The sequence below is a fragment of the Peromyscus maniculatus genome, chromosome 9 (assembly GCF_049852395.1).
Source record: "Peromyscus maniculatus bairdii isolate BWxNUB_F1_BW_parent chromosome 9, HU_Pman_BW_mat_3.1, whole genome shotgun sequence".
Lineage (NCBI taxonomy): Eukaryota > Metazoa > Chordata > Mammalia > Rodentia > Cricetidae > Peromyscus > Peromyscus maniculatus.
This window is the reverse complement of record NC_134860.1, coordinates 68,374,410-68,389,541: the sequence shown is the minus strand read 5'-3', so window position 1 is coordinate 68,389,541 and position 15,132 is coordinate 68,374,410. Positions and strand designations below refer to the sequence as shown.

General features: G+C 47.4%; 1 protein-coding gene across 3 annotated transcripts in view; it reads left to right on the top strand.

Moving 5' to 3' along the window:
• Piwil2 (piwi like RNA-mediated gene silencing 2) overlaps nt 1-15,132 on the top strand; it is a 70,591-nt gene that overhangs the window by 34,104 nt on the left and 21,355 nt on the right. For all 3 annotated transcript variants that reach the window (XM_016007493.3, XM_006989097.4, XM_042285113.2), the window contains 9 exons: nt 1,811-1,999; nt 2,478-2,562; nt 3,972-4,061; nt 6,273-6,413; nt 8,549-8,662; nt 9,797-9,985; nt 11,548-11,649; nt 13,533-13,649; nt 14,972-15,060. In XM_016007493.3, coding sequence (XP_015862979.2) covers nt 1,811-1,999; nt 2,478-2,562; nt 3,972-4,061; nt 6,273-6,413; nt 8,549-8,662; nt 9,797-9,985; nt 11,548-11,649; nt 13,533-13,649; nt 14,972-15,060 — 1,116 coding nt within the window. The remainder of the gene's footprint in view (nt 1-1,810; nt 2,000-2,477; nt 2,563-3,971; nt 4,062-6,272; nt 6,414-8,548; nt 8,663-9,796; nt 9,986-11,547; nt 11,650-13,532; nt 13,650-14,971; nt 15,061-15,132) is intronic.

The following is a 15,132-nucleotide window of genomic DNA, read 5'->3' as shown; positions in this document are numbered from 1 at the left end:
GTGTGTGTGTGTGTGTGTGTGTGTGTGTGTGTGTGTGTGTGTGTGTGTACGCTCAGCATACATGTGGAAGTCAGAAAGGACAGCTTGCAGCAGTCAGTTTTCTTTCCACCCATATGGACCCTGGGGATCCAGCACAGGCCATCAGGCTTGGCAGCAAGTGCCTTCACTCACCGACACATCTCAATGGCACTTTTTTTTCTTAATTTTTCGAGACAGGGTTTCTCTGTGTAGCCCTGGCTGTCCTGGAACTCACTCTGTAGACCAGGCTGACCTTGAACTCACAGAGATCTGCCACCCAAGTGCTGGGATTAAAGGGCATTATTATTATTATTTAGATTTTAAATTATCCATATTTTTATATGTGTAAAAGTTTTTCTAGTAAAACATTTTTGTGTGTATTGTTTTAGGTATGAAAAGACCAGTATTTTAAACTTTTTGTAGTTGATAACCTCAGGGTGACACATTTTAACTCTGTCCCCCACTCTTCTCAGCCCTCTCTAGGGGTGCTTCACTGATGATGCTGAAATGAAAGCACCCCTCAACCCAAGAGGCACTATGCAGGCACTGACGTCACCAAGTCACCACTTTGCTTTAGATTGGTGTAAGAAGGGATTAAACCAACAATTTAAAGTTCACTAGAGGTGCCCACAAATCCTTTCGCCCTGTAAGCACATCTCAAAGAAGGGCTTCTCTGTGAGCTGGAGCAACCGTACAGAACTATGAGACATAGATGCTCCATGCTCTAAACCATTTAGTAATGGTTTTAGGCCCCACACATACTGTTTAGCTTGTGGTTTAAAATAAAAATTATGGACAAATTACAGAACTTTCCACTGTTTTAGTTGGAGGTCATGAAGATTTAATTAAAATTTTTAAAATTTTATGTGTTATGGGTGTTTTGCCTGTGTGTATATCTGTGCCCCGTGTGCATGCTCAGTGCCCACAGAGGCCAGAAGAGGGAGTCCGATCTCCTGGAATTAGAGTTACAGATGGTTGTGAGCTTCCATATTACATGCTGGGAGTTGAACCTGGTCCTCTGTAAGATCGATCACATGTGCTCTAAACCACTGGGCTGTCTTTCTGGCCTGGAGTTTTTGTTTTGTTTTGTTTTGTTTTGTTTTTTTCAGACAGGGTTTCTCTGTGTAGCTCTGGCTATCTTGGAACTCATTCTGTAGACCAGGCTGGCCTCAGACTCACAGAGATCCGCCTGCCTCTGCCTCTCGAGTGCTGGGTTAAGGGTGTGAACCACCACTGCCCAGCATTTTTTTTTTTTTTAACAACACAAGTGGCTTTTCTTTGGGGTACCTTAGCTTAAAAACAAAAAACCAAAAAAACACCCAATAGTTAGCTGGGTATGGTGGCATACACTTTTAATCCCAGGACTCTTGAGGTAGGCAAATCTGTGTGAATTCAAGTCCATCCTGGTCTACATAGTAAGTTCCAAGCCAGCCAAGGCTACATTATAGGAAGACCATGTTTCAGAAAGAGGAAGTGAGTTGAGGTTGCCTGGAGAGATGGCTCAGCGGTTAAGAGCACTTGCTCCAGTTCCAGGGCATCTGATGCTTCTGGGGTTTTTGGGCACTTGCACCCACATGTAGATAGACACACACCACATGCGTATAATTAAAACAATAAAAATAAATCCTATGAAATTAAAGGAGGTTTGCTTACATCATGACTGCAACTAATAAGGAGTCAAAGCTGTGATCACAGCCTTAGACCCTTACCTCCTTGATGGGAGTCCCCTGTCCCTTTCTTACAACCCTGAGTGTACTGATGCCACCCACAGCCTCTCGCCTCTTTCCCAAAGGCATGCTATCTACCAGCAGAACAAGGAGCATTTCCAGGACGAGTGTAGCAAGCTTCTGGTCGGCAGCATCGTCATCACCCGCTACAACAACCGCACCTACCGCATCGACGATGTGGACTGGAACAAGACCCCCAAAGACAGCTTTGTGATGTCAGATGGGAAGGAGATCACATTCCTGGAGTACTACAGGTACAAGAGAGGCTCACTTGGGGCTGAGGGTGGGGGTGTGATGTGTTCTCCCAGTCTCTGGGACATTGAGTTCTATTAATATCATGGTACCTGACACTACAGATCCTTAAACACCTGAGGCCAAATGAGCTTGTCTGTGGGGTCCAGCCTGAATATGTTATTCTTACAGTTGTTTGTTTGGCAATAACCACATAAATGAACTTTGGGCTATGAATTGTATTTTTCTTGTTGCTTTTGTCTGGTGAGAGAAGTGAAATTCCACTCTTTATTAGACTTTTATTTTCCCGTGGTATTGTCTGAACCCCAGTGCATCTTTCACATGCTTCTCTCCTGGGCTTATAGCTTTTGTTCTTTGTCTATTACCTAATGGATTCTCAGTGAGGGGACTGTGCAAACTGTAAGCTGCAGTAGCATTGGTAAGAGCTGCAGGGGTGGTTGTCGGGGTGGTGGTACTGTTTCTTACTCCGTCCTACTTCAGCAAAAACTACGGGATCACAGTTAAGGAAGATGACCAGCCGCTGCTCATCCACAGGCCCAGTGAGAGACAGAATAACCACGGCACGGTGAGTGCTTTTCGCTCCCAGCAATAGTCCTCTGTCCTGTTGTCCACTTGTTATGTGCACCCACATGCATGTGCGCATGTGCGCATGTGTGCAGTGCGGTGGAGCTTTTTCCTCCAGCCAGAGTTGCTAGGCCACATCAGGAGGAGCTAAATACCCAAATGACAATTTAGGTTAAAGGCGTAAGAAGAATTCCCTGTATATAAAGGTGAAAACTGGGGGCTGGGAGATGATAGAATGGTTGAGAGCACTGGCTGCTCTTCAAAAGGACCTGGGTTCCATTCTCGTCACTCACATGGCAGCTCACAGTTGTCTGTGACTCTAGTTCCAGGGGAATATGAAGTCCTCTTCTGGCTTCTGTGGGTATCAGGTACATACATACATGCATGCAAAACACTCTTACATTAAAAAAAAAGAGAGAGATTAAAAACACATGAGCATGGTAGCACATGCCTGCAATCTCAGCACTTGGGAGACAGGCAGAAGCAGCCTGGTCTACATAGTTAGTTCCAGGACAGCCAGAGCTCTGTAGTGAGACTCTGCCTAAAAAAAAAAAATGAGTTTTTGGGGGGTTTGGGAGATGACTCAGTGATTAAGAGCACAAAGTGTTCTTCCTGAGTTCAATTCCCAGCACCCACATCAGGCAGCTTACAACTGCCTGTAACTTCAGCTCCAGGGGATCTGACACCGCTGACCTCTAGGTGCCTGGATTCATGTGTGTATACCCCACCCCACACATACACATAATTAAAATAATAAAAATGAATCTTTAAAAAACAGATGCAAATCTGTAGGCTCAAAAGGGAAGGTGTGACATTTATTTTAACAGAAGGGCCCAGAGAATTGCCTTGACACCGTTCTTAATCCTTTTTTTAAATTAGAAAACATTTCAGTTTATTTATTTTATGTGTGTGGATGTTTGCCTGCCTGTATGTCTCTGCACCATGTGCATGCCTGATGCCCACTAAGGTCAGAGAAGGTGTCTGAGCTCCTGAGACTGGAGTTTCAGACGGTTGTGAGACAGTGTATGGATTCTGGGACCCAAACTCCATTCCTCTGCAGAAGCAACACCCCCGTCTTCTGCTGAGGATCCCCAGAGCAGGAAATCTTGCCCAGACAGGTCATCTTGCCATTGTGTTGAGGTTCAGTAGGGCCAAAACTTGTTGCTTTTTAAATTTTCTCCCTCTTCTGTGACAGTCCCCTCCCGCCCCCCTTAACCTAACACAGCAGCAGCTGTATCACGACAGAGGACACGCAGGGGTGAACACATGCACTGTCCCTTGTCCTCTTCTCCTCTCCCTGGGCTTCTGTAGAAGTTCCTCAGTGGTGGGTTTGTCAGTGCAGACCTGCACCCACCTCGAGTGGGCCTGGATGCCATCTCTGTCCCCCGCTTTCCTGTTTTCTTGCCTAAGCTGCTGAAGGGTGAGATCCTGCTGTTGCCCGAGCTCTCCTTCATGACGGGGATCCCTGAGAAGATGAAGAAGGACTTCAGGGCCATGAAGGTTGGACTTTCACTGTTGGGGGATGCCTGCTGTTTGGGGGAGGTGCCTGCTTTGAGTAGCCACCTTTGGGATAGTAGCCTGAGCTAGAAACAGGTCAGGTTCTAGCTATGACTCCCTGGGCAAGCGCTTCTTCTGGGCTTCCCTTTCCTTTCTGTAGAATCTCAGCCACATACTTTACCACTGAGAACGAGCTTTGGAGTTCTTTCGAACAGTGCAGACACTGGATCTAAGTGAAAAGGAACAGCCCTGGCCTCCCCCCCACCCCAGTAGGCTGATGACGTTAACTGGTTATGTAACTGTGATGAGACTCCTTAGGAACACCAAATTACTGTAGTGATTCTCTAAATCATCAGTTTTTGTGAGGAGAAGGAAGCCAAAGCCAGTGACTAGGGAGATGCGAAGTGAAGCTGAGGCCTGGGAGCATCAGCTCAGCTCCACTCCCGGCAGCCAGTCCTTCACTGCTGCCTTCCACGGGGTGCTCTGTGCTTAGCTGCCCTCTGCACCCTGCTTTCTGTCTGTCCACACCCACAGATTTGTAAGATTTTGAGTAGCCTTACAGAGAGCCCGAGGAAGCAGAAAGGCCCTGAGAGAGTCCTTTCATGTTTACCTGCAGCTCCTACTGTGCAGGTCAGAGCTCCCTCTCCGCAACGCCCAACCGCCTAATGACTTTATGATCTGTGATATCTCCAGAACTCTAGAGACTCTGAACAGCAGCTGCGTGGTTCATGAGTCTCAGAAGCACAGAGAACTCTTACTTGATCCAGTTTCCTCATCCACACCCGCTAACTGCCCCTGTTCCTCATCCACACCCGTTAACTACCCCTATTCCTCATCCACACCCGCTAACTGCCCCTGTTCCTCATACACACCCATTAACTACCCCTATTCCTCATACACACCCATTAACTACCCCTATTCCTCATCCACACCCGCTAACTGCCCCTGTTCCTCATCCACACCCGCTAACTACCCCTGTTCCTCACACACACCCGTTAACTACCCCTATTCCTCATACACACCCGCTAACTACCCCTATTCCTCATACACACCTGCTAACTGCCCCTGTTCCTCATACACACCCGCTAACTACCCCTATTCCTCATACACACCCGCTAACTACCCCTATTCCTCATACACACCTGCTAACTACCCCTGTTCCTCATACACACCCGTTAACTACCCCTGTTCCTCATACACACCCGTTAACTACCCCTGTTCCTCACACACACCTGTTAACTACCCCTGTTCCTCATACACACCCGTTAACTACCCCTATTCCTCATCCACACCCGCTAACTGCCCCTGTTCCTCATACACACCCGCTAACTACCCCTATTCCTCATACACACCTGTTAACTACCCCTATTCCTCATACACACCCATTAACTACCCCTATTCCTCATACACACCTGCTAACTACCCCTATTCCTCATACACACCCGTTAACTACCCCTACTCCTCATACACACCTGTTAACTACCCCTGTTCCTCATACACACCCGTTAACTACCCCTGTTCTTCATACACACCTGTTAACTACCCCATTCCTCATACACACCTAACTACCCCTCAAAACACCTATAATGTGGCAATACTGGGGCAAGTTTTTTTGGGGTGTGAGGTGGGGACCTTATGGTGGTGCTGACTTTCTAATTCAGGGTATGGTTTACTGTCCTGTTGTGTTTGGCCCTAGCATAAACGTATGACTCTCCACCCCAGCCCTCCCCCGACTTCTTCCCCAGATTTTAAATAGGTGTAATTAAGCCTCCTTCATTCCTGTTCATAGACTCTCTTAGGAGTTTTAAATTCATAAGATGCCTTGCAAAAGAAATCAGATGTCATGGAGCAGAGTCAGTAACTTTAAAAAAAAATTATTTTGAGACAAAGTCACACTATGCATCCCTGGCTGGCCTTGGACTCCCCGAGATCCGCCTGCCTCTGCTTTCAGGTGCTGGGATTAAGGCATGAGCCCAGCAAGAGAGACAGACAGAGGCTTCTGAAAGTTGTTAATTTTGTTATTAAATTTTCTCCATGTGCCTTGTTCACATTCCTTAGAAGTATGTACAAAAGCCCTTGGCTATATTTGACGTTTTCCACTGATTTCATGAGTTGCTCACCACTGATGAGGTTTCATACCACTGGGCTTCATTAGCTTCCTGCTAGAGGGAGTAACGCTTAGAACTTGCTATCTGACTTTTTAATTCTGTCCAGGACTTGACTCAGCAGATTAACCTGAGCCCTAAACAGCACCACACTGCTTTGGAATGCCTGCTGCAGAGAATTTCACAAAACGATACAGCCAACAATGAGCTGACCCGCTGGGGGCTTAGTCTGCAGAAAGATGTCCACAAGGTGAGCCAGAGGTGCATGAGTGGCAGCCGCTGCACCGGGGCCTGGAGTTGTGAGGCAAGAGGCTATCCTCCCTTGTCCCCAGCTGGGGGGTTTGCATTGCTCTTCATTTCGGTTTGTTTTGGTTTTTGTTTATTTGCATTTTGTTTATTTTATGTGTGTGTTGTGTCTGCATTTATGAATGTGCATCACATTCCTGCCTGGTGCTTGCAGAGGCCAGAAGATGGCTGGAATTAGAGATGGTTGTAAGTTCTCACCGTGTGAGTGCTGGGAACTGAACCCAGATCCTCTGGCAGGGCAGCTGCTGAGCCATCTCTCCAGCCCCTTGGCTTTATCCTTACACCTTGTTTCCCGTGTCAGTCATGGCATCCAGATTTCCCTTGACTTAACCTGCCAGCTTCATTTGCAGACTTTTTCTCTGTATTTCCCAAAGATCAGAGCTACTAATTTCTGATCAATAGGAAGCAAGCAAGCAAAGCATTAATTTACAACTGTCCTTATTTTAATTTTCCAGCACAGATTTATTTTGGGACAGGATCTCATCGTGTAGTCCTGGTTGACCTGGAACTTGCTGTACAGACCACGCTGGCCCCTAACTCACTGAGATCCACCTGCTTATATCTCTGGAGTGCTGGGATTAAAAGCTTGTACCACCAAGCTCCAGCTGCCAGATTATTTTTAACATTGTTTTTACATTAATTATTTATTCTTTTTTTTTTTTTCCAGACAGTGTTACTCTTTGTAGTCCTCATTGTTCTGGAACTCACTTGGTAGCCCAGGCTGGCCTTGAACTCACAGAGATCTGCCTGCCTCTGCCTCCTAAGTGCTGGAATTAAAGGCTTGAACCACCACTGCCCAGCTTACATTATTTTAATTAACATTTTTGTTTCATGTCTGTCAGTCTATCTATCGTGTGTGTGTGTGTGTGTGTGTGTGTGTGTGTGTGTGTGTGTGTGAGCCACAGTGCCTGTGTGGAGGTCAGAGGACATCATGAAGGATCAGCTCTTTCTACCTTGTGTGGTTGGGATCAAGCTCGGTCAGACTGGTGCCCTTTCCTGCTGAGCCCTGCCAGCCCTAGTTTAATGTTTTAGGCAGTTTTCTGTGGTGCTGGAGATTGAACTCTAAACTAAATGATTCTTAGAGTTCTGTGCCTTTCTTTTTCTCTGTTTTTTAAAAAATTTTGGCTAGGTGGTAGTGATACACAACTTTAATCCTAGCACTAGGGAGGCAGAGGCAGGTAGGTCTCTGTGAGTTTGAGGCCAGCCTGGTCTACAAAGCAAGTTCCAGGACAGCCAGGCTACACAGAGAAAACCCTATCTTGAAAAAACAAAAAAAGGGTTTTTTTTTGGTTACATTTTATTTATTGTGTGTGTACACAGGAGTGTGCCACGGCATGCATGTGGAGGTCAGAAGACAGCTTACAGGAGTGGATTCTTTCCTTCCACCACGTGGGGCCTGGGGATCAAACTTAGGTTGCCATACCATTAAGCATGAGGACCTGAGTTCAATTCCTCAGTCCCTAGCACCACATAAAGAGATGTGCCTGGTGCTGTGTATCTGCACCACTTCACACCAGGTGGGCACTGTGTACAGTAAGGCAAATTCCCAGTGCTCACTGACCAGCCAGTCTAGACAGTCTGGGCTCTGGGAGACAAGCTGTGTCAAAATAAGGCAGAGAGCAATAGAGAAAAACACCTGCTGTGAACCCTGGCCTACACACACACACACACACACACACACACACACACACACACACACACACACACACACACACACAAGTGCACACATATTACAATATACAGACAAAAACTTTTTATCAGGAAATGATGGCAGGGATGTGAGCAGGTAACGGCACTTCCTCCCAAACCTGCCGACCTAGTTTTGGGCAGTCTTGAGGCACCATGCAGAGGTCATGTGGTAGAAACCTCGGGCTCTGGTGACAGCCATTCTGGCATTGACTCTCTGCTCTACCAAGTTGCAAGTTGGAGGCCAGCAAGAGTACCTATAGAGGAGAAAGGGAAGGGGTGGGCTGTAGTGGGTCCCGTGTCAGCTGAGTGGGCTTCAGAGGCAGTAATGCCAGTGTTTTTTGAAGAGGCTGTAGCTGGCTCCATGTCAGAGGCACTCTGTTTTCTGTGTAGATTGAAGGTCGTCTTCTACCAATGGAGAGGATTAACTTAAGGAATACTTCATTTGTCACGTCTGAGGACCTGAACTGGGTTAAGGAAGTGACCAGAGATGCTTCCATCCTGACTGTGAGTGATTCCTGAAGTGCTGGAGAATCAATATTCCCCAAGAGTGTGGAAATGGGTGATTCAGTGTCTTCTTTGAGAGGATGTACCATCTGAATTCCACTGAGTGACTTCTGAGCAAGGCCTTCCAGCTGCACAGTACTGGAGGGAAGCCCTGTCTGACCACAGGCTGAAGAGAAGGAAATACGTTGCCATGGTGATTCGTCTGGTGTCAGCCCATCACCTGCTCTTCTTTTTTTCTCCCTTCCTCTTTGACCCTGGGAATCCCCAGGCTTATTTTTATCCATGAAAGAAGTCAAATTAAAACAGGGCCCCCCTAAGAGACAACTAGATGTTAATTATTTGCCTCAAAGTATAAAATAGTAGACAGTTATTTCTGGATGTTTTCGACCAACTTGGTCTTTGTGGTCATATATGGAAAATATCAACTTTTAAAGCTTTTAGTGAAATACACATAGTTGCTGGGTGGTGGTAGTTCACACCCTTATAAGGTCCCAGCATTTGGAAGGCAGAGGCAGGAGGATCTCTTGAGTTCGAGGCCAGCCTGGTCCATAGAGTGAGTTCCAGGACAGCCGGGGCTACACAGAAAAACCCTGTCTCAAAAAACAAACAAAAAAAAAAAAAAAAAAAAAAAAAAGAAAGAAAGAAAGAAAGAAAAAGAAGAAAGAAATACAGTATAGTTAAAGAAAAAGCACACTTAGAAGTGTATGACTTGATTTTTAAAAGCTAAATAGACTTTCTATAACCAACACCAAAGGCTAAGAAACAGAAATTGATAGGTACACTCAACCCCCTCACTATATTTCCTGGTTATTACCACCCCCATTCACTGGGAATAACAACTGTCTTGAACTGGCAAGAGTATATATTCTTTTGCCTGTGTGTGTATATATATATATATATATTTTCAGAGAGTGAACAGTCTTTTATGCCTGACTGCTTTCTTTAACCTTGTGTTTATGAGTTTCATTAATATTGTTGGGTATGTTAGTAGATCTTCATTTTCATTGTTGTATAGTATTCCATTATAAGACTGTCCAAGTTTATAAGTCTGTGAGCATGATAGGAATTATATAAGGCAGAGGGACTCAAACAGAGGGAGTACACAGTCTCAATACACCATGTGCTTGTTCCTAGATTCCCATGCATTTCTGGGCACTTTTTTACCCAAAGAGAGCAATGGACCAGGCCAGAGAACTGGTTAACATGTTGGAGAAGATAGCTGGACCCATTGGCATCCGCATAAGCCCCCCAGCCTGGGTTGAACTGAAGGATGACCGAATAGAGACCTACATCAGGACCATTCAGTCCCTCCTGGGAGTTGAGGTAATAAAGGAACTTCATTGGAGTAAACTTACAAGATCTCTGAAAGTACTTGGATGCTTAATCTTAAATTATCTGGATTGTCAGTCTGTTAGTGATGCCCGGAGCCCATGTCCTCCTCATTTTCACATGAAATTCTTTTTTTTTTTTTTTTTTTTTTTTGGTTTTTTTCGAGACAGGGTTTCTCTGTGTAGCTTTGCGCCTTTCCTGGAGCTCACTTGGTAGCCCAGGCTGGCCTCGAACTCACAGAGATCCACCTGCCTCTGCCTCCCAAGTGCTGGGATTAAAGGCGTGCGCCACCACGCCCGGCTTCACATGAAATTCTATTCTTCATGTCCTTTGGTTATTTTCATTTCTCATTCTGTGTTGGCTTTCATGTGCTCCTGTGTGCTCTCTCTCTCTAGCCATTTCCTTATGAAATTGGCTGAAAGAACAGCTGGCTTAGTTCATTATCTGTAGAACATGCTGTGCTCAGGAACCAACTACTTGGACCAAGTATTGTCTTCTGGATTAAGTTCTGAGTTGTAACAGAATGGTCTGGGCCAGGATGCAAATTGCCCTAGAGGTGAACTTGACCGTAGACACATTAACTGATCCTGATAACTGATCAGAACACTGGGTCTGAGCACTCCCGTCCCAGTTTCCAGACTTTGCCTTCTTATCTCTTTGTAAATAAAAATATTTTTCAATTTTATGTGTATGAGTGTCTTGCATGCATGTATGTCTGTTCACAGTCTGTTCACAGCAACCTGAGGTGCTAAAAAAAAGGGGTACCAGGTCCCCTAGAACAGACTATTATGAGCTGTCACATGGGTCCTGGGAATTGAACCCAGGTCCTCTGCAAGAGCAGCAAGTGCTCTTAACCACTAAGCCATCTCTCTAGCTCTTTGTAAGCAGAGGAGGAAGACAAAGGAGAGGATGGAGGGAGAAGAAAAGTTGTTGGCAATAATTATCTCATGAGCCTAAGAGTCTGGTGAGTTGATTGTTCTGGGAAGATCAGTCCTAGAGTTGGAGTCTCTTAGCTTTGTGGTATTCTGTTTGATACCCAGTCTTGGAAGGTCCTCTGTTTTGACATTGGCTAAGAGTCCTGGAGATAGAGGCTCCTGCCAGGTGTGGTGCTGGCAGTGTCTGTTCTCCCTAGACGGAAGGTGAGGACGAGCTACTGTGGACTTGGCTTCGTCCCTTCTGCACTTGACTCTGCACACTTCTGTGGGGTGCTACGTGCCGTGCTTCCTCAGCTGAAGTCTGGTCTGACACCTTCAGGAAAGCCACTGAGAGAAGTTAGAGGAGTAGTCCTAGAACCCTAGTCTACTTCCAAGCCTGGTCCTTATCTAGAATCTGAAGCCGCCTAATAAATAGCCATTGTGGTCATTGCCAGCTCTAGATGTTAGGAGTATATTACCTGTCCATGAACAGCAGCTCTGAGCCAAATGCTAGTTCCAATTCAAAGGGCGTTTCCGGTTGGAATGCCCACCATCTGTTTTTCAGTTCTGTCTACCATATCTGTGTCCCATGAACGTCCCCAGAGTGATGAGAGCCTGACAGTGTGTGCTGCTCTCCTCTAGGGGAAGATACAAATGGTCGTTTGCATCATCATGGGCACACGTGATGATCTCTATGGGGCCATCAAGAAGCTGTGCTGTGTGCAGTCTCCAGTGCCCTCCCAGGTGAGTGGAGGTGGAGGAGGTGACGGTGGAGGAGGTGGCGGTGGAGGAGGTGGCGGTGGAGGAGGTGGCGGTGGAGGAGGTGGCGGTGGAGGAGGTGGCGGTAGAGTCCCAGCTCAGGGCCCCTAGAGCTCCGGAAGCTGAAATAGCATTAGAGACCAGTATGGGGAGAGCCTTAGGCTGCGAGGTTCTGATCAGGAGGAGCCAGCAGCAACAGGTGGCTCTTGTGAGAGCTCTTTCTGCTCCTCACAATCCCTGGGTGCTTCCCCATGACCACGCCTGGGTGTGTGGGCTTCACTCTGAGAAGGGAAGAGATTTTTCTAAAAGGAACTATAAAAATAACACTCTGAATAAGATGAAAATTTTTGAATGTTCATGTGTGTGTTATGCACATATATGCCTCGTGACCCTAGAAATAGAATTATTAACAGACATATGATAATTCAAGTTTCCTAAATATAATATACTCAGCCCTCAGTATTTGTGGTCTTTTGAGACAGCCTCATGCCAGACTAGCCTCATACTCCCTGTGTGCACAAAGATGACTTTGAATTCCTATCCCTCCTGTCTCTACCTCCCCCAACCCCAACACAGACATAAAGTGCTGGAATTACAAGCGTGCCTGGCCTGTCTGTGGATTTGCATGAGCTGATTCATCAAACACAGTTTAAAACATTCTAAAAGAAATTAGACCTCTACTGAGCTCATCAGACTCACAAGGGAAACCCTTGTGCTTATTCCCTAAAAAATACAGGATAACAGCTATTTACATAGTGATTACATTCAGTCCTAAAAATAATGGTGATCTGGGTGTAGAGGAGGGTATGGGGCATCTATACCCAAACACTGCACCAGAATGGGGCGGCTGTACAGACACTGCACCGGGAGGGTGTGGGGTGGCTGTACAGACACCGCACCGGGAGGGTGTGGGGCGGCTGTACACAGACACCGTACCGGGAGGGTGTGGGGCGGCTGTACAGACACTGCACCGGGAGGGTGTGGGGCGGCTGTACACAGACACCGTACCGGGAGGGTGTGGGGCGGCTGTACAGACACTGCACCGGGAGGGTGTGGGGCGGCTGTACAGACACTGCACCGGGAGGGTGTGGGGCGGCTGTACAGACACTGCACCGGGAGGGTGTGGGGCGGCTGTACAGACACTGCACCGGGAGGGTGTGGGGCGGCTGTACACAGACACTGCACCAGGAGGGTGTGGGGCGGCTGTACAGACACTGCACCAGGAGGGTGTGGGGCGGCTGTACAGACACTGCACCGGGAGGGTGTGGGGCGGCCGTACACAGACACCGCACCAGGAGGGTGTGGGCGGCTGTACAGACACCGCACCGGGAGGGTGTGGGACACCTGTACACAGACACCGCACCGGGAGGGTGTGGGGCGGCTGTACAGACACCGCACCGGGAGGGTGTGGGACACCTGTACACAGACACCGCACCAGGAGGGTGTGGGGCGGCTGTACAGACACTGCACCGGGAGGGTGTGGGGCGGCTGTACAGACACTGCACCGGGAGGGTGTGGGGCGGCTGTACAGACACTGCACCGGGAGGGTGTGGGGCGGCTGTACAGACACTGCACCGGGAGGGTGTGGGACACCTGTACACAGACACCGTACTGGGAGGGTGTGGGGCGGCTGTACAGACACTGCACCGGGAGGGTGTGGGGGGCTGTACAGACACTGCACCGGGAGGGTGTGGGGCGGCTGTACAGACACCGCACCATTGCATGGGAGGGAGTTGAGCATCCTCTGATTTCGGTTTCCTTGTTGGAAAGGACAGAGGTAGGGAGGGCATGGAGCCAAGAGATGCTAGTGCTTTAGAACTGTTAACATCTCCTGAGAGATTGGTGATGTTCTGGTCCTGTCACTATAGGTCATCAATGTCCGAACCATCGGTCAACCCACCAGGCTTCGCAGTGTGGCTCAGAAAATTTTACTGCAGATGAACTGTAAACTGGGTGGTGAGCTCTGGGGAGTCGATATTCCACTGGTGAGTGATGTTGAAATGTGTCTTTTCTGTGTCTGGCCCTTCCCCATCCTCCCCTCTTGTCATCCTTTCTGTTCTCAGTGTGGATTCGGGTCCAGCGGGCTGCTGCATGTTCCTAGACAGACCATGAGCTAAGCATGTACTTGACATCTTCAAGTGGTGAAAAAGTGACGGTCAGCGTTTTCTGACACTTGAAGATTGTCTTCTTTGGGTTCTCAGTATTTCAAGTACATGTTGACTGGAACACAGCATCGCTTGCATCCGTTAACCACTGTGGCCCTCAAAAGGCAGAGAGTTACAAGGTTCTTAGGGAGATGCTCAGCTCACAGAGCCTGAAGATTTACTCATTTGTTCTTCAAATACTTGCTGACCTGGTCTAGATCTGACGGGTTTATTGTGTTTAGAAAGTGTCAAATTGATTGCAGTCTTTCTGTTTCTTTTATAGAACTTTTTTTAAAAAAAATATTTTTATTTTATAATTAATTTAATTTTACATATCAGCCACAGATTCCTCTGTCCTCCCTCCTCCCACTCCCCAGCCTTTCCCTCCAATCCGCCCCCCCCCCATTCCCACCTCCTCCACAGCAAGGTCTCCCCTGGGGAGTCAGCCCAGCCTGATAGACTCAGCCAAGGCAGGTCCAGTCCCCTCCTCCCTACACCAAGGCTGAGAAAAGTGTCTCAGCATAGGTCCTAGGTTCCAAAAAGCCAGCTCATGCACCAAGGACAGGTCCCGGTTCCACTGCCTGGGGGCCTCCCGAACAGTTCAAGCTCATCAACTGTCTCACTTATCCAGAGGGCCTGGTCCAGTTCCATGGGGGCTCCTCAGCTATTGGTTCACAGTTCATGTGTTTCCACTAGTTTGGCTATTTGTCCCTGTGCTATTTCCAATCATGGTCTTGATATCTCTTGTTCATATAATCCCTCCTCTCTCTCACCGATTGGACTCCTGGAGCTCCACCTAGGGTTTGGCCGTGGATCTCTGCATCCGCTTTCATCATTCACTGGATGAGAGTTCTATCATGACAGTTAGGGTGTTTGGCCATCCGATCACCAGAGTAGGTCAGCTCAGGCACTCTCTCGACCATTGCCTATTGTCTATTGTGGAGGTACCTTTGTGGATTTCTGGGGACATCTCTAGCACTCTGCTTCTTCCTATTCCCATGCAAGGAAAGAGATACCATGATAAATGAAGACCCCATGGGAATAGAACTTGTTTTCATATGTAAATTTTAAGGGAGGTTGCTTTGAAGTTAAGATAATAAAGATAGAGCAATGTATTGCTTGGGTCTGAACTTTTGCATTTGTGTTTTTGTTTATCAACCTAGAAACAGTTAATGGTGATCGGGATGGATGTATACCATGACCCCAGCAGAGGCATGCGCTCTGTGGTTGGCTTTGTTGCCAGCATAAATCTGTAAGTAATAGTCACAGTTATGTTACTGTTGACTACCTCCTTTTGATGCCTGATGTTATGATAAATCCGTCA